The sequence below is a fragment of the Mastigoproctus giganteus genome, chromosome 13, assembly GCF_048544385.1.
Source record: "Mastigoproctus giganteus isolate SK-2022 chromosome 13, ASM4854438v1, whole genome shotgun sequence".
Classification (NCBI taxonomy): domain Eukaryota; kingdom Metazoa; phylum Arthropoda; class Arachnida; order Uropygi; family Thelyphonidae; genus Mastigoproctus; species Mastigoproctus giganteus.
In genome coordinates, this window is record NC_143587.1 from 19,771,688 (window position 1) to 19,794,060 (window position 22,373).

The 22,373-nt window shown below is 36.6% G+C and overlaps 1 protein-coding gene across 5 annotated transcripts in view; it reads right to left on the reverse strand.

Annotated features, from left to right (window-relative positions):
• Positions 1 to 507: 507 nt before the first annotated feature.
• The window catches only part of LOC150075835 (activin receptor type-1-like), a 149,447-nt gene continuing 127,581 nt past the window's right edge, over positions 508 to 22,373 (reverse strand). For all 5 annotated transcript variants that reach the window (XM_090387107.1, XM_090387104.1, XM_090387106.1 and 2 more), the window contains 3 exons: positions 13,109 to 13,358; positions 9,932 to 10,062; positions 508 to 1,041 (listed from right to left, as the gene is read on the reverse strand). In XM_090387107.1, the coding sequence (XP_090243233.1) occupies positions 907 to 1,041; positions 9,932 to 10,062; positions 13,109 to 13,358 (516 nt within the window). In that variant the 3' untranslated portion in view covers positions 508 to 906. The remainder of the gene's footprint in view (positions 1,042 to 9,931; positions 10,063 to 13,108; positions 13,359 to 22,373) is intronic.

Sequence of the window (22,373 nt, forward strand, 5' to 3'; positions counted from 1 at the left end):
ATAATAAATTTGGAAGAAAAGTTTGAGATACTTGAAAAACATCAGCTGTATCTACATAAACAGACTATAACTTACATATTTTTGGAAGATTAAAGAACTTCCAGTTCTTCCTAATACTGCCTTTTACTTTTAATCACAATTGTTGACTCTACTACAACTTTAAGAAACAAAAAACCAGTTGTCTCCAAAAACAAAACATTATCAATAAAAATAACACACAAAAAAGTTATACTAATATTTTGTACCAGCAAAATACAGCTTTAAAACTTGACAAAAATTTAAAGCAGGTTGAGATGTATTGTAACATATATACACAATATTAGACCTGCAAGAGATTCTGCAGACTCATTATATGAGCCCATAGCAAATATCTAAACAACTATCTAGCAGTTATTCAATAATCAATTGTAATTATTTAAATTATTTTAACTATCTTTATCTTAAAAATGCATGTGCACTATATACTTAACTAAATTTCTTACTGAATAATAAATTTCACATTAGCAAGATTAGAGGTAAATCTGTTTGTTTCATAAAATAATCATTCTCTTCTGCCTATCACAGATAATCTTACTGTACTGTTTTGCTGCAAAATTTAATTATACAAAAGGCAAGTAAGAATATCTTAAACTTGATGTTTTCCCAAGAGCTATTATCAGATCTGATCATGAAATAAAGTTTCTCTATCACACAAAGTATGTATTACATCAAGGGATGATACATCAAGGAAGTTTATACCTGTGCCACCATGTCCATTCTTACATATTGCCTACATATTGCAAAATGTGAAACACTCCTTTATCACTGTTACACACAGTATAAAATTTACTTTTCTTTAAATATTGTAGTATTATACCATTGATGGTAATGCAAGTCTGTGTTTTGCTAAAATTTCTTTGGTAATCCTCATAAGTCCAAATGGATTTTGGGATCTGAATCAATAATTTTCATAAGAGTCTTCTTAACTCTCAGGGCTGTGAGGCGTGCTGAAGGATTTTGATGCCAGCATTCTTTCATTACCTTCGAAACTGCTGCCAATGTCTAGATGAAAGTAAAAAATAATTCAATTTTATTTCAAGTAGATTAGTGTATATATTAAATAAAAACATATAAAAAAATTTGGAAAACCATGAAATTCCATCCCCCCCCCCCATCTGACAAGTGATTCTTTCCATTAAAGATTTGAAGGGAACTTGATTCTTACACAGCAATACAATTATAGTACAATGAAAATCACAAGTTTTTTTTGTAATTTAGAGGCTTTTCCCTCTAAGTTTAGCAGGAAACAAATTACTATATTAATAACAGCAGGCAATGGCATATTACATTCTACACACCAATCCCTGCGAATTGGGAAAAATCCATAATTCTGCCAGTCAATATACATGATGCTCGCTGACAAATCTGATTAAAAATGGATAAAAACACATTAAAATACAAAACTTTTGTGACTTTCCATTCATCTTTGCATATAGTTAAGAACATCAAAGTTAAAAATATTCCCTGTTGAGATGGGAAGACGTTTTATAGACTTATTTCACAACATGGCATAACTAGCTGGTCTTTAGTAATGTTCTTTTAATTCCACCAACTGCACTTCATCCTGGCAAACTAACTATAGACTAAATACAATTTAGAGACAGTCCATGGCATTCCTTCCCTGCCACCAGGTGCACAAGAGAAGGCTCCATCATTGAGTTGAGACAACCAAGTCCCTTGATTTAATTTCTTTCAAGGCATTAACTCTTCTTCAGGCAGTCAATCTCATCCAACAAAATGTTGAGCTTATATAGTCAGTACAAAAAATAAAAACTGATTCATAGGGGAATCAACTGCTGCAGTTCTCCATCAGTTGTGCCATCCTGAGTCAAAGTATTCTTGCTAGATGCAGTTATTGTTGTAATTACAGTTTATTCAATAAAATACTATAAGATTGGAGTACTTAGAATGATAATACTAAATGGGAACTGTCACCACTGATTATCTTAACATACATTTCTGATTTCGCAGTTCAAAGTATTACTAAATGCTGGTTGCCATTTAAGGCCATCTTGTGCTGTTTGTATTATGTCTGTACAAGTGTGTGGTCACAAGCTAATTTTCATTTTGTAGGCTGATAAACTCAGCATAGCTCAAAGGGAGGAGGGAATCCTACTCCCTCTGAGATCAGCTAATTACAGCCCCAAGTGAGGAATACTAAGAATTCTGACCTAGACTGGCAAAACAACTATATATCTTTCACTATATTGTCACTGAGGACATTACGGTTTATACCAATCCATAAAATAACTACAATATTATTTATATTCAGTTTCATATACTATTTATGATTCCACAATGCAATGATTATCTATAAAAATGAGTTTTGGTACCAAAATTATCAACAGCTTTATTATGAGTAATGTAGCCTTTATCTTACAAATAACCCGCCATTATCTCCAAGCTAAAGTCACTTATTTCGATTATGCACATTAACAAATAATTCTAAAGACATACCAATAAATATTTCAAAAACACTGAAATTACTTCCTACTAATTGCCCACTCTTCCTAATAGCTGTTTTCATCAAAATGGTGATTTCAATGTTTGATGAGAACAGTACTTGCAATGACTTTTTAGAAGTACAGAATACAGTACACCTTAGCATTAGTAGAGGCATTTGATGCAAGAAAGCAAGCTTATGCAGCATCAGCCAAAAAAAAAAAAAAAAAAAAACACTTCCACTTCACCCCTCTGTTCGTTCAAAATACCTGTCCAGCTGAGCCTTAAACTTATTTAGGCTATCAACTTCCACGACAAGGGATGGAAGTCTGTTCCACCAACCAACCACCCGCTGGCTAAAGGCAAATTTCTGCACGTCTATAGCCAGCGGGTGGTTGGTTGGTGGAACAGACTTCCATCCCTTGTCATGGAAGTTGATAGCCTAAATAAGTTTAAGGCTCAGCTGGACAGGTATTTTGAACGAACAGAGGGGTGAAGTGGAAGTGGTTTTTTTTTTTTTTTTTTTTTTTTTTGGCTGATGCTGCATAAGCTTGCTTTCTTGCATCAAATGCCTCTACTAATGCTAATGCTAAGGTGCACTGTATTCTGTACTTCTAAAAAGTCATTGCAAGTACTGTTCTCATCAAACATTGAAATCACCATTTTGATGAGAACAGCTATTAGGAAGACCTTCCACTTGATGAAATCATAGATAATGTTATCACTTTCATAAAGTCCTGGGCAGATGTAAATGAATACACAGAAAAAATACTGTTCATTGTAATCAGCACTTTGGTTTATGTTGTGGTTTATGCATGTGCAGTAGAAGTGATTACATAACATTCTGATTTGTCCTTGCACTCTGGCATGCATATTGTAGGGCTAATTACTGATTTTGTTTACAGTTCATACAGTTGTTACTCTGAAAGAAAGTACTATACCTGTATTAATCAGTAGACCATTAATCCTTTGTTAATTCTGATTTTAATATTTTTCTTTTTTTGTTCATAATAGTTTGTATGTATTTCCAGAAGCATTATGACATTTTCATTGATGTTTTTCTCAAAGAAATAGTGGACAGTAATAAAGTATTTTATATTGCTTGATTTCAGTATTTTCTTTCTGTCATCTGCCATACACTTCCACTTTTTTGTGCACACATTTCCACTCTGCATCCTTGTTCCATCGGTTACTATTATCACTTTGGCTGAGTCCCAAAGTGATCACAATAAACAGCATCCACTGTATTTACATATTACTGTTCACTATCAGTGCTAGGTATGCTCTCTCAAATATATGCAAATTGGAATTGATATATTGGTATAATAGCTGTATTTTAGTCATAACCTTGTATGTATACTGTCTTTTGAATTCTGATGAAAACTGGTCACAATTTCAAGAACACTTGCAATGATTGCTTTGTTTTTTGTTGAATGTTATGACAGCAGCAGCAATAGTGCATTTGGATCTATTTTGAATTAAAAGATAAAATGAAAACTAGAAAATGTTGATTTAATTATATTGGATACATTTCACATAAATTTATTAAAAAATACTCTATTTTTTAATAAATTAATGCCAAATCAACAACTCTCATTTGGGACAGTATAGTGGTTTTGTCACTCATCTAAAAAGGTTTGGGTTCAAATTCTGTTGCGGACTGGAAGAATTCTTAACAGCCCCCTTCAGGGTCCTGAGGTGGATATCATCATTCTTCTCTTGGTGATTCCCTTCTACTTTTGACACTCTCTCTCTCTCTCTCTCTCTCTCTCTCTCTCAACAGGGTAACTCACGAATTTTTTTTTGGCTGGTGCAGCATAAGCCTCAGGCTTCATTGCATGCTAATAATAATCATAATGAAACTGGTGCTGTAGTTAACCAATCTCAACAGTCTGGGTTTATTCTAGATTTTCAATCCCACAGCATGCACATCAACCTGTGAACAGACATTGAAATATGGCCTTAGCCGATAATGTGCTACATAAATAACAATATTAACTCAAATAGCTTTGAAAAACACACCAATAGGAAGGAAATGCAATGTGGCAAGCATTAATATTAAAAGAGACGTTCAAAGCATTTTTATATGCAGATATTCAGGGTCCATCTCGTGGCAAAACAAAATGCCTATAGCAAATGATATAATCTGTCTGAGATATGTAAATAAAAACAACTTGTTATAAGAAGATGTGTTTGTTTACTTATTTACATGTCAAGTTATTTTTTTTTTTAATTTGATGATTGCAGAAATAGTGAATATATCAATTTTTCTCAGTTAGCAAATTGACCATAATGGTCATTACTGCATTTATGAAAAATGTATTATCATACATTTGTTTTCTCCTGTCCTACAAAAATTTTCTTCTTGAAGTTATTGCAGTATTTATGACAGTAAATCATACAGTTGTACACATATTTCTCATCAAATAATTAAAATAAAGTTTTAAATAATGAAATTAAATTGCAAGAAAGGACTGTGCAAAGGACATCACACACCTTCCCACCCAATGTCCATGTCAGATATGTATAAATGCGTGCATCAAAAATACACTAGTGATGTTATTAAATTACAATGCAGGCGCCTCTGTAGCCAGGCGCAGTGCGTAGCACACGCTTCTTGATTAGACAGGGGTTCGAGCCCGTCACCAGCAAATACGGAGGATGCAGAAAGGTCAGGGAATGACCACCGCATATCCCGGAGCAATATGGCCTTAATTGCTAATGCTCCTAAAAACCAAATGACAACAACAAATCACAATGCTGATACAGTATGGTAATGTGAAATTCAATCCTAAATGCTGCAATACTGCCTTTTCCTACACTTATCAGTTGTGTGGAGTAGAAAAGTTTGAAAATTTCCTGTGTCATAGAGTAGTGGTGTACACACTGTCTAAAGCTTACTCAGTCCCAGATACTCTCACTGGTTCTGATGACTCCCTACTGATTGTATAGCCTGCTCAGCAGGCTTATGGAAGGTAATGGTGAGGAAAATGCTTGCTCTTTGACACTGCTTTACTGTGGAAATGTTTGAAATGACAGTAAGTACTATCAGTAGTTAATGGGTCCTGTTTAGATATTATCCATTATTTCAAGTGAATAATCTGCATAAATGATCTGAACAAGAGAAATATTGACAAATGGGCCTGGAGTACTGGGGTCCATAGTTTAATAATTTTTAAAACAGATATTACAGTATACCCAGTTATAAAATATAAGTATAAATTCAGTAGCTTTCGGAACACGTGTCCCTTTATCAACTGACAAAATTTGAATACATTACAAGCAAAGTGTGGCACGTTACTCATGCGTTATTGTTGTAGCACGGACGTGTGCTGCCTTACGCCAGTGATCATCCATCAATAAAACGGTTGTCTCTAGGATGGGATGTATACGCATGCCTTTCTGGCGATTTAATGCCTTAGGGTTGTTTATTATGTTTAGTGACTCTAGCCATAGGCGGTGGCGAAAGTGTCGCGCGTGGTCCACTATCTCAAAGTCGCGCTTGGGGTCAAGATCGTGGTTGGTAGCCCAAAAATGTTCTGCAAGCACGGACTGGTCAGTTTCGGCAAGCCGGATTGCTCTGTCGTGTTCCGTGAGGCGATCCTGGAGACGTCTCGATGTCTCACCTACGTAGCAACTGTTACAGGCCCTACAGGTGATACGGTACACCACATTGCTGCGTAAGACAGGTGTGACAGGGGTCTTCACACTGGAGACAAGTGAACGTAGGTTCCTACCTGGTAATTGCACACATTTGATGTTGTAACTTCTCAGGATCTTCGAGATAACGTCCTGACACTCCTGGATAGTACGGAATGTAGGCGGACGATATGCCTACCGAGAGAAAGCCTTGGCCCTGTTACTCGATCCTAACGTATATGAACCTCTACCTGATCCTCCCGTTAAAGTCTTGAAACGCCTGGAAGCAAATGTTAATAAACTTGTCCGCACATGGCTTAAAGATAAGAAGATCCCGACCGCGACTCACCATCTTCTACGTGCTACTGGCTGCCAACTACCACAATTCTACGGATTACCAAAGATCCATAAACCGGGTATTCCTCTCAGACCTATAGTGTCTTGCTGCAGTGCCCCAACGTATGAACTGTCCAAACACATTGCGAGCCTCCTCTCGCCTCTTATAGGTAATACATCTCACACCGTGAAAAACAGCAGTGAATTCATTAACATCATTAAGGACATTTCAATCCCTGATAACTCTGTCATGACATCATTTGACGTGGTTTCTTTATTCACCTCGATTCCCGTCCAACAGGCCGTACACTGCGCCAGAAGGCTCCTTGAGAGCGACTTAAGCCTCCAATCCAGGACATCACTATCCACTGATGACATCTGTGCCGCCCTCAACCTATGCCTCTCTAGCAGCATCTTCACCTTTGAAGACTCACTCTACAAACAAGTACATGGCACTGCTATGGGTGCCCCTGTCAGTTCCGTAGTAGCTAACATCGCCATGGAAGATCTGGAGGAGCAGATACACCAGAACCCACCTACACCTATTACAACGTGGTGTAGATACGTCGACGATATTTTTACCATAATACCACGTGGTTCTGAAACGGTACTACTAGAACACCTCAACTCTCTATCCAATTTCATCAAGTTTACCGTAGAATCAGAGGTGGACGGTTCGCTCCCGTTTCTAGACGTGCTAGTGCATTGCGTAGGCCCACGTCTAGAGACCTCAGTATACCGCAAACCCATGTGGTGCGGTCAATTCACCAACTACGGGTCCGGCCACGCTTCAAGCCATCTCAATAGCACTGCCCGCACCCTGTTCTCCAGGGCCTGGAGCCATTCCAGCACCGACACAATTAGACGTAACGAGATCTCCCGTGTGAAGGCGGACCTAACCAGATGCGGTTATCCATCCCATGTACTAAACAGATGCTTGTTACAGGCACAAGAACTTACTTCCAACCCAAGACCTCCGAAGCAAGTCGGCATATCGTCCGCCTACATTCCGTACTATCCAGGAGTGTCAGGACGTATCTCGAAGATCCTGAGAAGTTACAACATCAAATGTGTGCAATTACCAGGTAGGAACCTACGTTCACTTGTCTCCAGTGTGAAGACCCCTGTCACACCTGTCTTACGCAGCAATGTGGTGTACCGTATCACCTGTAGGGCCTGTAACAGTTGCTACGTAGGTGAGACATCGAGACGTTTCCAGGATCGCCTCACGGAACACGACAGAGCAATCCGGCTTGCCGAAACTGACCAGTCCGTGCTTGCAGAACATTTTTGGGCTACCAACCACGATCTTGACCCCAAGCGCGACTTTGAGATAGTGGACCACGCGCGACACTTTCACCACCGCCTATGGCTAGAGTCACTAAACATAATAAACAACCCTAAGGCATTAAATCGCCAGAAAGGCATGCGTATACATCCCATCCTAGAGACAACCGTTTTATTGATGGATGATCACTGGCGTAAGGCAGCACACGTCCGTGCTACAACAATAACGCATGAGTAACGTGCCACACTTTGCTTGTAATGTATTCAAATTTTGTCAGTTGATAAAGGGACACGTGTTCCGAAAGCTACTGAATTTATACTTATATTTTATAACTGGGTATACTGTAATATCTGTTTTAAAAATTATTAAAGAGAAATATTTGTTGAACAAGTGTCAAGAGAACCTTTAACCAGATTAGCCTGACATAAGGTTCTCCATAAGTATTTATTTAACTATGTAAACTGAAATTTTTTCAGAATAGTGGGGCAAGCCACTATATTGCCACCGAGATTACAGTTTATACCAATTTATAAATTAACTATAATATTATTTATTATTAATTTATTATTATTATATCTATTAAATAGATAAATATTATTTATTAGTATCTAGTTATCCATAATATCTATTTAACTATGTAAACACAAGTTTATTCAATATAGTGGCAAAATCACTATATTGAATGCTTGAAAACTTGCAGATTATGCTAATCTCAAACTATACTAAACATCATTGAAGTCAGCTGGAACATCATAATGTCACTCTTTTTTTAGTGTCTGATGAGGTTTGTCTCAATTTGAATGGGCTCCTTACTTTATTTCAAGAAATTTGGGTTTGAATCCTATCAGAGACTGAGGAACTCTTAAAGAGTGATCAAGGTGGGTTAGCTAATATCAGGCAGAGGGAGTAGGGTCCCCCCCCCTGTGAATCTTTGGTTTTTCACTCAGTAAACAAACACACATACAGACATAATACATGACAAATTGTATGAACTAGAATACTTCTGGAAATGGTACACTATGGCTTGAGTAGGCTGATGCACCAAAAATTCAGAACAAGAATTTGAATGGCCAAGTTAAATAGAATTATTGTATATAGTAATAAGAAAATCCCCAATTTAATCAGTTTTTACTGTCTTAAAGAGAATGTCCATGCCATAACACTGAATGCGAAGTGTTATCAAAATACATTGGAATGGTTTTTCCCTTCCAGGTTTGCAGAAAACAAATTCTACAAACTATTGCATAATAGACAATGTAATGGATTTGTGTGCCAAAACTGGTACTTTCCAAAATTTTTTTTAATGCCAACATACTATGTATGTGCCAAAAATAATTTGATACCCCATCCAGAATAATCATTTGCCACCCTATCCTTTTTGTTCCTTATCTTCAAGGTGACAATAAATGCAATGGTATACAACATCCTTTGTTTCAGACCAAACACATGTAGCAAAGACTAAGAGAGAGGGAAGGTGTACCATACTAAGCATAAGCTAAATCAAGACCATCTGAAATAGACTACATTAAATATTAGCTTTTGAAGCAAAATAACATGGAAAATGCTCACAATCTCTAAATAACAAGTGAGGAGAAAGAAATGTCATAAATATTTTTAAATATATTACTCAATAATTGTAATTTTAATTAGTCAGTTATATTAATATATGCAGCCAAAGCAATTTTAAACAAAATATAAGAGTCATATGATGCCAAAATCTGGTGACATTGTGGAGTGTTGGTGACATCCACTCATTGCAAAATGGCCTCTGGTTGAAAGGCTAATCTCAAGGAACAGACCTGTTCATCTGATTTGACTATACAGTATTTCTTTTGTGGGCTATGTAAAAGTTCATGCACAAAAAAGCAAGTTAACCAATCCAGAAGAGCTTGAGAGAAAAAAAAAAAAAATCAGACTCGCAATCTGTGAAATTAGCAAAGAAACACTAGATATTATAGTCAAGGGTGTTATGGCTTTGTCAAGCAAAGAAAGTCCCCAAACTGAATTTTATTTTTGCATTTATTTTAATTTTTTTATAAAATCAATCATAGCATATTTGTTCTCCCCACTCATGTTTATTTCATTCATATCCAGTTAATGTTCTACTTTTCTATTTCAATCATATTTTTCTGTTTATAATAAAGGTGGATAACAGCACAAATATCTATTTATATTTAGAATACTCACAGGATCAGATGCCCATCGATTAGGAATACTAGGTCGCTGCTGATCCACACAAACCATCTTTCTCATGTCTTCAAAGCTAGGATCGCTTGGGATAATATCATAGAAAGGGGGCTTATATTCTTCTGCTATTCCTGGATTAAAAAAAAAATATATATATATATATATAAATTCAGCTACAGTGACTTTACTGTTGCAAACTTATAAAATAAAAAAAGCTACTCCACAGAGGTGAACTAGTGAATACAGAGTGGTGTTACTTATTCATTTAACCCTTCAGAATATAAGAATTTAAATTTCTATCTGTACTGGTTCAGATTCTGCAATAAACAAGACTATGAAAGTTAGTAGGAATGAAGGAAGCCTATGAAATAACTAAAGATGTTAAAAGATTTTTTTTTTTTTTGTTGACTCAGTTGCTATGGAATACATGATGGAATCTTTTATCAGTACTAAGTGTTGGGAACGACAATAGTAGATGGCCTGCCTCCATGGGAACTAGTGAGTTGCATATTCTGCTTCTCAATGGGCTAAGAGCCAGATCATCCAATGCAGACAACACATAACCAAACATCACACTATACGAACATATTCACCACTGCACTGATTGACTTTGCTGGGTGCAGTACCTCCACATACACACAGTGGGGTCCACAATCTGGCTCGAGACTGTCACATAAACTCTACTCGAATACTAGGTAAAAATTTTACATAGTATTTGAGTAGTTTCTATCTGTGGATTTAGATTTTAAAAAAACTTTGCTAGAGAAGCATTGAGCATGCTCTCTAGAGCAAAGTTTCCAGCATCCCCCTCCCCCCCCATACTTCTCCTTCAACCCATGCACGGTACTAAGTACTATAGGTTTTGATACCTTTCGTGTTTGGGGTTTTCATAAAAGAAAAGAGTTACGTTTGCTTTACTTTTATTCAAATTTTAAAAAATTTACTACCTGTGAAATGGACAGTCTTTCATTATCAGAACTGGATATTGAACTAACTCATTGCAAAAATAATGATGGCATGAAGCAACAGTTATTCCTATACACATAAAAGTAATATTAAAGATGCAACAGTATCAGTCTTCTTATTTGACATACAAAATCAGTGAAGATGAAATGGATTATACCAGAAATCATTGGGTAAAGATACCTACTTCATCTTCAAAACAAAGTTTGTTACTGAAATACAGTGTGTCATCCCCACACTGTTTTTAAAGATATTTAAAAAAAAAAAAAAAAAAAAATTCTCGAATATGGTGAAATATTTGAGTATTTGATTCAGAAACACGAAAAATAACGAAGAATAAAAGTTCCTATGAATGTGAGCCAAAAAATGCTTTCTTCCCAAGTTAAAGCATCTTTTAATTTTTCTAGTAAAATAAGAACTTTAGCAATCATTTATTTTTTTCTTTTCTTTTAATATACATCTTTTGTAAAAACTATTTTTCTTTCATGATGCTTAATTTTATCTTTTTACATTTTAATAAGCAATAAAAGAAAAAAAAAATTGGCTACCAAACAATAAACTATAGCAAGCATTAATTACAGGACTCTATATATCATTGAATATCCAAGTTTTTATATATTTTAATAAAAAAAAAAAATTAATTAAAACAATAAAACACAGACTCTGTGTTTATTTGCAAATTATTATATTAAATTTTTTGTTGATCATTACCCAAAAATGGAAAAAGAGCATTTCCTACACAAAGGCACGTTCAATTAAAGGCTTCGGTTCTGCAAATTGCAGCATATGGAGACTAGGCACTTACTAGGAGATATGATTGAGGTTTTAAAGGCTTTGAATGAATTGAGTAAGCTCAGAATGCTGATGCATTCTTCCATTTGCTCTGACTACACACATGAAGGGACAGACTCAAATTGAGGAAGAATGGTTACAGAATAGATGTGTGGAAATTTTCTTTCAGTTGTCTTTCATTAGGTAGCTAATTGTTGGAACAAACTTTCATCTGTTGTTGTGGAAGTGAACAGTTTGAATAAATTCAAGCAAGAGCTAGAGAAACTATTGAAGGGGATGAACAGGTGATGTGTGAAGTTTTTTTTTTTTTTTTTTTGACTGATGCTATACTTGCTTTTTTGCATCACTTACCACTACTAATACTAAAATTGATGTCTACATTTTGAATGTACTTTGGGATTCTGTTCTCAAAAACACATTGTAAACTCAGTTTGCAATGGAGGCAACTTGTCTTCGGGACAGAATAATCCCAAAGTGGATCTGATATCAACTGCAATTTTATTTAGTTAAATGAACATACTTTTGTGTAGGAAATCCTCTTTCCCACTTCCAGGTAACAAACAATAAACTGCTCAATTTGTAACTATATATAGTGTATGAGTTTTACCTTTTGAAATTTATTTAATTATTTTTTCACGTATCCTTCACTGAACACACTATATTTTCTACTTTTTTTGCCTTAAATTGTGTCAGTTTCTTTTCCCTTGCATTGTTTATTCAATTTTTAAAAACAAAAAAAAAAAAAAAAAAAGTAATAAATATACAGGGTGTTATACAATTTAAAAGAGCTCAAGCCTGTCTTGCTTATTCTCAGGTTTAGGAGATTTGTCATCTAGACTTTGTTATATTGAATTTGATTTTAAAATTGGGCTAAATACTACCATTTGAATTTATTAAATAACAGCTTAGCTAATTAAATTTTTTTTTTTTTTTTGACAATGAGAAAGTTGTTTCGTATTATCAGTTTAATTTAAAAAAAAAAAAAATTGTTGTAATTGAAAAATAATAAATGTAAACCAACTAACCAACTTTATTTTCAAAAAAAAAAAAAAAAAACAGCTGGCTTTCATGTGTGACTAAAAGTGTGCACTATGTAAATGTTCTTGGACAGAACCTTTCTGTAAAACAATAGATTATGTGCAGAGAGAATTAAGCAACATGGTGCAACAAATAATGCACTCCATCTCGTTGAACTGAGAAAAATAATTCTGGAACATCTTTTATTTCATAATATCATCATAGTGAAAACTTGTTGCTTATTAAAAACTATATTATAAAATATTGATGCTATTACAGAAAATATTGGTGTAAAGAGTCTTTATACACTTTTAATATAATCACTTTGAATAATTTCAATTATTTCTTTTACAATAATTAAAAAATATTTTGTAATATTTGGTGTTACTAAAAACTTATATATACCTTGACTAAGGCACCTTCTGCATACTTCCCATAGCACAAGTCCAAAGGAATAAATGTCTGCCCGCCTGTAAGGCTCAAAGCTTGCATTACTGATTGTTTCATCTAGTATTTCAGGTGCCATGTATCTCTTGGTACCTACCCTGTAGTTACGAGAAATATTCATTTCACCCGATGCTTGCGTGTGAGTAACTGCTAGTCCAAAGTCAGCTATGACACAGGTACCATTCGTTTTTACCAGGATATTTTTAGTCTGAAAAAGAACAAAAATTCAAAACATAAATGAATATATTATCAGACAATTACTCGCTTTAAGAGTTTTTTTTTCCAAGTAACAACAAAATTGAAAATATGAGCATTAATTGCGAAAAATGAATGTGAAACATTCATAAATACCGCATTCCAAACCACGTGCGTAGCTATACAATACAGTGTACCCCATTTTACGATATTAATCAGTTCCAGAGACGCCATTGTATCGTTAAAATATCGTAATGCGAACCCAATAACACATTGTTTTTTGGTAATTCGTTTCAAGGTCTTGGGAGTTGAAATTTTCGCTGTATAACTAAGCTATTTATCTCTCTAAAATGTCATTTTTAAGGTCACGAGCATGACCTTAAGGCCATATAATAGGTTGTGGGCGTGGTTTATAAATTGTATTAGTTACCAATTCAAATCATTAAAATGCACTACACTTTCATCGTTATCATATGTTCCGTTATAAGAATCAATTTTAAACACCTTTGTGATATTTTTCTAAAGCACATTTCTTGAAGTCACGACCATAAAACAATAAAAACAATTTCCTCTTTCCGGTTTATTGAGCTTTTCTGTTACTGCAAGCAATCATAAATGTATAGTAAACTCGATCATATTGCATTTGCGAAAATACCGATAGCTGGAATTCTGTGGTTTTTTACGTTATTATGTGAAATGTGTTTCCCCTTTACTGAAATCTTCAATCATATAAAAAACATAAATCTTCTCTTCATTCCTTTTTTTAAGCTTCATAAACTTGTTACTCCACGCGAATCGTGTTAGTTGCAATTTGTGTGTGCTGTTAAAAAATGCTTATGCATGGAATCATGAAATTTATAATTAAAAGAGAAGATTATCTTGGAAACAAACGCCTCTTGAAACATTTCTGAAGAAGACAACTCCTTGTGCAACAAACCAATGAGTGCTGAGCCAATAATGAGTGATCAACGAGTGTGCATTTAGTCGATTATGCATATTGTAATTGGCTTGTTTCTAATTCTTCAGTTTCATTTTCTGCCTACACCAAAGCTGGCAACAATTGTAAAGCATTTATTAATCAGTCGAAACTAGATTTTGAACAGGCTAAGAGTAGAAAATTTGCTTCTTGCCCTAATGGTAGCCGAGCATTCTGGTCTCTTGCCAAAGCTATTGGCCGCAACTTTTGCCCATCTCTGCTCCCACCTCTGGCCAAACCAGATGGTTCTGTTCTCACTTCAGCCAAGGATAAAGCTGACCTGCTAGCATCCCATTTTTCTTCCAACTCATGTATTAATGATCTTGGTAAAACACCTCCCACCATTCCCAACATGCTCCATTCAATGCCTCCTGTAGTCTTCCGTCCAAAGGATGTCAGAAGGATTTTGACGAATCTTGATGCTAAGAAAGTTCCTGGTCCCGATGGTATTTCTCCGCTTGTTCTCAAAACCTGTGCTCCTGAACTTACTCCTATTCTTTGCTGCCTTTTTTCACTTTCTTATTCCAAAGGTGTTTTGCCTTCTGCTTGGAAATTTGCTCATATCCAACCGGTTCCTAAAAAGGGTGACAAATCCCTCCCTTCCAATTATCGTCCCATTGCAATTACTTCTACTCTTTCTAAAGTAACGGAGAAATCAATTTACCGCCAACTCTTAAACTACCTAGAAACCTTCGGTCTGATCAATGATCGCCAGTATGGATTCCGTCAGTGTCGCTCCACTGGTGATATTCTGGCTTATGTTACCCATTTATGGCCTAATTCAATGGAAAAGGTTGGTGAAACACAAGCATTTGCTCTAGACATCTCAAAGGCTTTCGATCGTGTCTGGCATAAAGGTCTTCTAAACAAGCTTCCATCTTATGGTTTTCCAACTGGTTTTTGTAATTGGTTATCCAGATTTCTCTCTGATCGCTCACTAAGGGTGATGGTAGATGGCTCTCTCTCTTCTAACTTCTCCACTAATGCTGGTGTCCCCCAAGGTTCAGTTCTTTCCCCCACTCTTTTAATCTTGTATATTAATGACCTTCTTCCATTGACTGGAAATCCTATCCATAGTTTTCCCCGATGATAGCACATTGCATTTCACTTTCCATTTTGAGAAACCTTGCCCTGCTCAATCAGCTTCAACTTCTCGAATATCTGCTACCAATTCCTTTAATGCCAATCTCCAGGTAATTCTCCAGTGGGGCAAAGACAACTTAGTTGATTTCAATCCTTTTAAAACTCAGTCTTGTCTTATATCTCGCAAAAAGGATTCTTCTGCACCTATGCTTATCTTTGGTGACACTGCAATTTCTAGGCAAAAAGATATATCTCTTTTGGGGATTACCCTGACTTCTAATCTCTCTTGGCACAAGCACATTACAAATATTGCTTCCTCTGCATCTAAAAAACTTGGTTTTCTTTTTCGCTCTCGGCGTTACTTTTCTTCCAAATAGCTGTTCACTCTGTACAAATTGCAAATTCGCCCTACCATGGAATATTGTTCCCACATCTGGGGTGGTGCACCCAAAACCTCTCTCAGGCTTCTAATGATTCATCTCTACCGGTCTCTCCACTCGCTGTCTCATAGATGTACTGTTTCTGCTGCATGCCTCTTCTACAGATATTTCCATGGGCACTGTTCTTCTGAATTGGCTTCTATAATGCCCGTTCTGTCTTTCAAAACAGTCCGAACATGTGCCGCCACCAGCCAACATCCATTTACTGTCCAACTTCAAACTCACAGAACCAACTTTTCATCTTCCTCGTTTATTCATTCAACTGCCGTTTTCTGGAACAACCTTCCTTCATACATATTTCCTGAAAATTACAGTCTACAGAAGTTCAAGTCCAATGTCAACAAATATCTTCTTTCATCTTCTCAACCTCCAACCCAAGCACGGTACCAAGTACTATAGGTTCTAATACCTCTCATGTTTGGGGTTTACATAAAAAAAAAAAAAAAAAAAAAAAATACCATGCCTTGTATCTCTGAAACACCACTTGGATTTGACCAGCCTCGTAGGATGTGGCTAAACAGGGCACGAATGTGCCATGGTAGATGTACAGACTCTCTCTATAAGTGGGGCAAAATTCCTTCTCCGATGTGTGACTGTGGAGCTGATAGACAGACCATTCAACATATAATAGAAGATTGTACCTTGCGAGCCTATGAAGGATACCCTGGAGATTTCCTGATGGTGACTGATGTGTCAATTGACTATTTAAATAAGTTAAATCACAGGAATCTGTGATTTCTGTTTTATTCAATTTTATATTTATCATTCTTTGAGTCATGTAATTTGATTCTGTGTGTATTGTGCAAACCATACAATAAATAAATAAATAATTATTAACTATCATATTAATCATTTAATATATATATATATATACACAGTCCATTCCGGTTATTTGGGACACATCGGGACTAGTGCATTTTGGCCCGATTAAGCAGGTGCCCCAATTATCCGAAGTTTCATGTAAATAGTTAAAAATACAATGTACCTCCCACTTTAAATTTGGTTCACTGTACAATCAAATCACGTTATGATGAACTCAACATATAAACTACTGTTCACTATACGATGTGCAGTAAGCGCCGGTCATTGTGATCACGTTTGTGAATTGAATTTTAATTCTATTAAACAGCGATTCTAATTAGCGAAAATAGGAGGAATGTTATCCACAGGCAATAAAAGCAAAGATATATTAAGCACAAAAATACCCTTTATTACCTTACCAATTAAAAAATTAAATGATATGTAAAAATCGGAAGAATACACGTGATAATTGGAATAATTAATACGTACTGTAATATGCACATTCGAACTAGTTGACATTTCTGTTCACTGACATTTGTGGTGGAGGTTAAAATTTAAAACAATAAAAAGATAAGCAATCAATAACAAAGAACACGGCCAAACAAATTGCAAGTAACACAATACGCGCAAGTGAGAACAGAGTAATGAGTTACAAAGCTTTAAAAATAGGAATGAAGAGAAGATCTGAAAATTAATTTTTTTATATGATTGAAGATTTCATGGAAGTGTAAACACATTTCACCATAATAACCCATGGAATTCCAGCTGTTGGTATTATTGCAAATTCAGTAAGATCGAGTTTACTGTCTGTTTATGATAGATTTCACTAACAGAAAAGCCCAATAAACAGGTGACTGCTAATTGTTTTTATTGTTTTATGGTTGTGACCTCTAGAATTTCGACCGAATGGTGCTGGCGGAGAAAATCGTAAGGTAATCTCCAGTGCTGCAGTCTCCTGCCCCAATTAAACGGCATGCTGTCCCAATTAAGCGAAGTAAACCCTGGCTATTTTCTCGATTGGTTTCTGTTTTTTAAGATTTGCCCCAAATAAATGGCTGCCCTGATTAACCGGTGGCCCAAATAACCAGAATCCACTGCAGTAGCTTTTCAAACACTTCTGTGAGATCATTATTCAAGCTTACTTTTGACTGTAAATATCATTGAATGTATCTGTTCAGCTTGTCTGACATTTCTGCTGGGCTTTCTATGGATCTTTCACTGTAACTAGTTGAGGGATCTATTTGATTTACTCTTCTCTTTTTTTGTATTCACATATGGGAACACCTCCTCATCATTAGCCCTCTTTGCTAGTGCAATCTCGTAATGAACTTTTGTCCATCTTATCCTATTAGTGGTTTTGTTAAATATTCTCTTATAACGTTCATACAAATTGGAATCACATGATTGTCTTAACCTGTTGCATGTTCTTTCTTTTGCTTGATTGAATGCTTTACCAAACTTGTCATCCATTTTGGCATCTTATGTTTATGGAATATCACCACTGACATGAACATGTTTGTGCTGTGAGGATGAATTCTTTGAACATTTTCCACAGTATATTTGTGTTCAACAACATACAGTAGTCTCTCCAGTTAATCAGGCCCAAGAAATATCCCATTCCATTACACTCCTGTCTCTTAAATTTTATGCCACTCTCAACTTTACCTCTGACCACATAGCTTTCTTTAAATATAACTAATTTTATGATATTGTGGTCAACCTACTGCTATTGGTTCGCCTACTGTGTCAAGAGCCTAATTGTGTCAAGATTTTGATACAGCTAGGCTCCTTAGTGAGCATCAGATCTAAGATGTTACAGCCCCATGTACTCTCTCTCTTTCTCTGTCACACATGCAGGGATATGCAGCAATCATCTGGTTTATTAAAAAAAAATTGCTACAGTATATGTATTTTCAGTCCACATATCCCAGTCTATAAAAAGTGAGTTGAAGCTCATTCAATCTGCTTAAAGAGATTTTTGTCATACTCCTAAAAGTCATTTGACTTCTAATATACTCCCACTATCATTTTCGCTTTACTGCAAATAATTTCTTATCTTACTGGCGGGACAGTTACCTTAATCTAGCTCAGGAAATATTCTTGTCCCCTTTAGGCAGTTTGATCAGAAGCATCACTTCTCTATCTCTTCAAAACACACACACGTGCGCGCGCGCCGACCGGGCTAGCCAGGTGGGTAAAGTGCCTGCCTGGCAACCCAAAGGTTGCGGGTTCGAATCCCGCCTCGGGCTTGGATCAAAGTACTGCAAAAACCTTGGGAGGTGCATTATGGCCACAGAAGCCGATGCACCAACAACTACCAAAAAAAAAACAAACACACACACACACACTAATAAACTTGATCAAAAGCTCAAATTCAATTATTTGTTTGTAATATTCCTGGCATTACTAATACAGACAAATTAAATAGTCCCCCATATTCTACAGAACAGTGATGAGCTACCAATGTGGGATGTGTTAGTCTGGCCCTCATCCAACATTCCTATTCATCTCATAGGTGACCCACATGGTTCAAATCAGGACTCTGCACAAGATTTTAACTACAGACTCCATGATCTTCCTTACCAAAGAAGTCAAACTCACAGGTCTATCTTTACCACCTCCAACCTTTGTACATTTGTGTCCGAAAACCATTCATGGTTTTCGTGTTCAAAAATCATTCTTGAATACCATTGGTAGTATGGCATGGGACATTAACCTGCTGAAGCAAACATCCGTCCGGAACTGCCACATCATAGGGAGCAAGGAACTGCCCAAAATGTTAAGGTAGGTGTTAACATTCATGGTTCCCTGCACACCTACCAATGGTTACATGCCACACCATGAGAATTAGCACCACAACATAACCACATATTCTCTGAACTTCACTGTTGGCACAATGCACTTTAGCAGTAGAATCTGCCCATCTGATCAGAATAGGGTGTGTAAGATTTAGGCAGTTCAAATGATAGTGCAGTGCAAATCAGTTCAGACAGAACTGATTTGCACTGCACTATCAAACAATTATGCAATTTGCTCACACACTAGCAAGGCTTTTGTGGATTTACTGGATGATTGTTTTATACAGCAGCAGCATGTTTGGGAGGCAACTAGAGGGATTAATACTCTTGATCTGATTATCAATAGTGATTCTTCATGCATTAAGAATTTGCAGATAAAGGAACCACAAGGTGGCAGTGATCACAGTGTGCTGAAGTGGGATATACTCAAAGAGATAACTACAATCAGAGGTAAAGGGAAGGATTTTTGCTTTTGTAAAGGTGACTACGGTGGACTGAGACAGTTTTTAAATTCTATACGGTGGGAACAACTGATGATGTTACCAACAGCAAATTCAAAATGGGAAGCTACTAGGCTTTTCATACCAACTAAGAAATAATGTTCAAGATTTAGGCCCAAATGGAAGTCAGATGAACTAATGAGATATGTGGCAGAGAAGAAAATTGCATCGGATACATATAAATTAACAGGTGACATGGAAGCCTATGATAGATATAAGATGGTCTGTAACGAAGTCACAAAGGAGGTTAGGTAGGGAAAGGCAGATTACAAGAAATCTTTGGCAAAGGATGCAAAGAAAAACAGCAAAGAGTATGTAAACTCTAGAAGGAAGGGAATGAATCAGATTGGTCCATTTGATATCAATGGTTCAACTGTTGATAATCCTGGCTCACAAACTAAATGAGTATTTTGCATCTACATTCATACATGAGGAGTTATTCAGGGAGGGCAATGCCAGAGGTGTATTAAACTCTGGCAGTAAGCTAGATGATTTTGTAATAACTGAGAGAAAAGTGGAGGAGAAATCACTGAAGTTAAACATAAAAGCACCTCGGGTGGATGAGATCTATCCAGTTATATTATAGGAAGTGGCAAAGGAAGTAAGCAAAACCTTAACCATAATTATGAGAGCATCCTTGGACTCAGGGGTGGTCCGCATGGACTGGAGATGTGCAAATGTGTCCCCAATTCACAAAGGGGGGTATCAAATGGTGACACTAATAATTACAGACCTGTTAGTTTAACTTCTGTTCCAGGGAAATTAATGGAGTCTCTGGATTAAGACGTAATACAGGACCATCTAGACAAGACTGCAGTTATAGTTCAGACACAGCATGAGTTTGTTAAGGTAAGTCTTGCCTGACCAGTTTGATTGGATACTATGATGTGGTCGCAAAGGAACTGGATGCAAAAAATAATTTTGATATCATATACTTGGATTTTAGAAAGGCTTTTGATACTGTTGCATATGGAAGACTGCTGAACAAATTGGAGCAGTGTGGCATTGGAGGCAAATTGGTGCTATGGATGGTTGAGTGGGAGAAGACAGAGTGGTAATCAATGGACACTGCTCTTCATGGACTAATGCTATTAGTGCAGTCCCCCAAGGTTCAGTGTTGGGTCCATTGTTGTTCTCTGTATTTATTAATGATATTGATGACGGTATGTTAGGCTTAATGTCTAAGTTTGCAGATGATATGAAGGTTGGCAGGGATGTTAATGACACTAATGACAGTATGCTATTGCAACAGGATCTAGAAAAGTTGAGGAGATGGGCTGAGAGGTGGCAATTTAAGTTTAACATTGACAAATGCAAAGTACTGCATATGGAAAGCAGTAACCTCAGAGTAACGTATCAACTGTGTGGTACTACACTGACAAGGTATGTTCGTGTCAGACGGCACCTGGGATTTCTCCCAGCTCCACATGTGTTCGCTATATCGAGGACAGTACTAGCCAGAGACTTGAAAGTGTGTGGGCCATGTCTGTGCAGTGTGATGTGTTGTGCCCATTGTCTGTCCGGCTTACTGGCCACCAGGCCCCTAGTGGGGCCCAATGTTGCCCATACCTCGTCGCGTGGAGGCTAGCCGTGTGTGCGTGTCCAGTATCACAACAAGCTGCTCTGGCAGGTCTTGCCACCTAGTTTCCTGGGATTTCAGTGGCTAGGACCTAAAAAAAAAAAAATCACACATTTGATTAATGCTTAATGGGATTGCTGTTTGGAAATCGCTGGTTGGGGTTGAATACTAGAGAGATGTGTTAAATGGCCTAATAGGTCGGGCAAAATTTTGATGTTATTAAATTTAGACGTGAGGCTATACACTAGGTGAAAGATAATAGTGTTAGCTGCCCCTATCCCACTGCTGCCCACACCTCGCCACAAGGAGGCAGGTCAGGCACTCAGTAGATTAAAAAAAAAGGGGGGGGGGGTACACTAGAATTTGGCCGAAAGAGATTTATATGAAAGCAGTAGAATTTAGACATTGATTAGAATTTGGCGGCATTGTTAAGGCCTCATTTTAAGAAAGATATAGAGCTGTTGGAACAAGTACAGAGAAGGGCAAGATTAGGTAATAGAACAAAGGGTTGCTCTTACAAAGAAAGGCTTAAGTTTTGCAAATTACAGTGTCTGAAGACTAAGCACCTGCGAGGTAATCTGATTGAGGTGTATAAAACGTGTTGAATGGTTTGAGCATGCTCAATGCTGATAGAATTCATCTCTTGCTCAGAATAATCACCTGAGAGGACGTAAATTCAAACTGAGGAAAACAGTTGTAGGATAGATGTGCGGAAGTTTGCCTTTAGGCAGCGGGTGGTTGATTGCTGGAACAAACTTCCATCTCTCGTTGTAGAAATTGATAGCTTAAACAGATTCAAGGCAGAACTAGACAAACATTTGGAGCAAGTGGATGGATGAAATGAGAAGGTT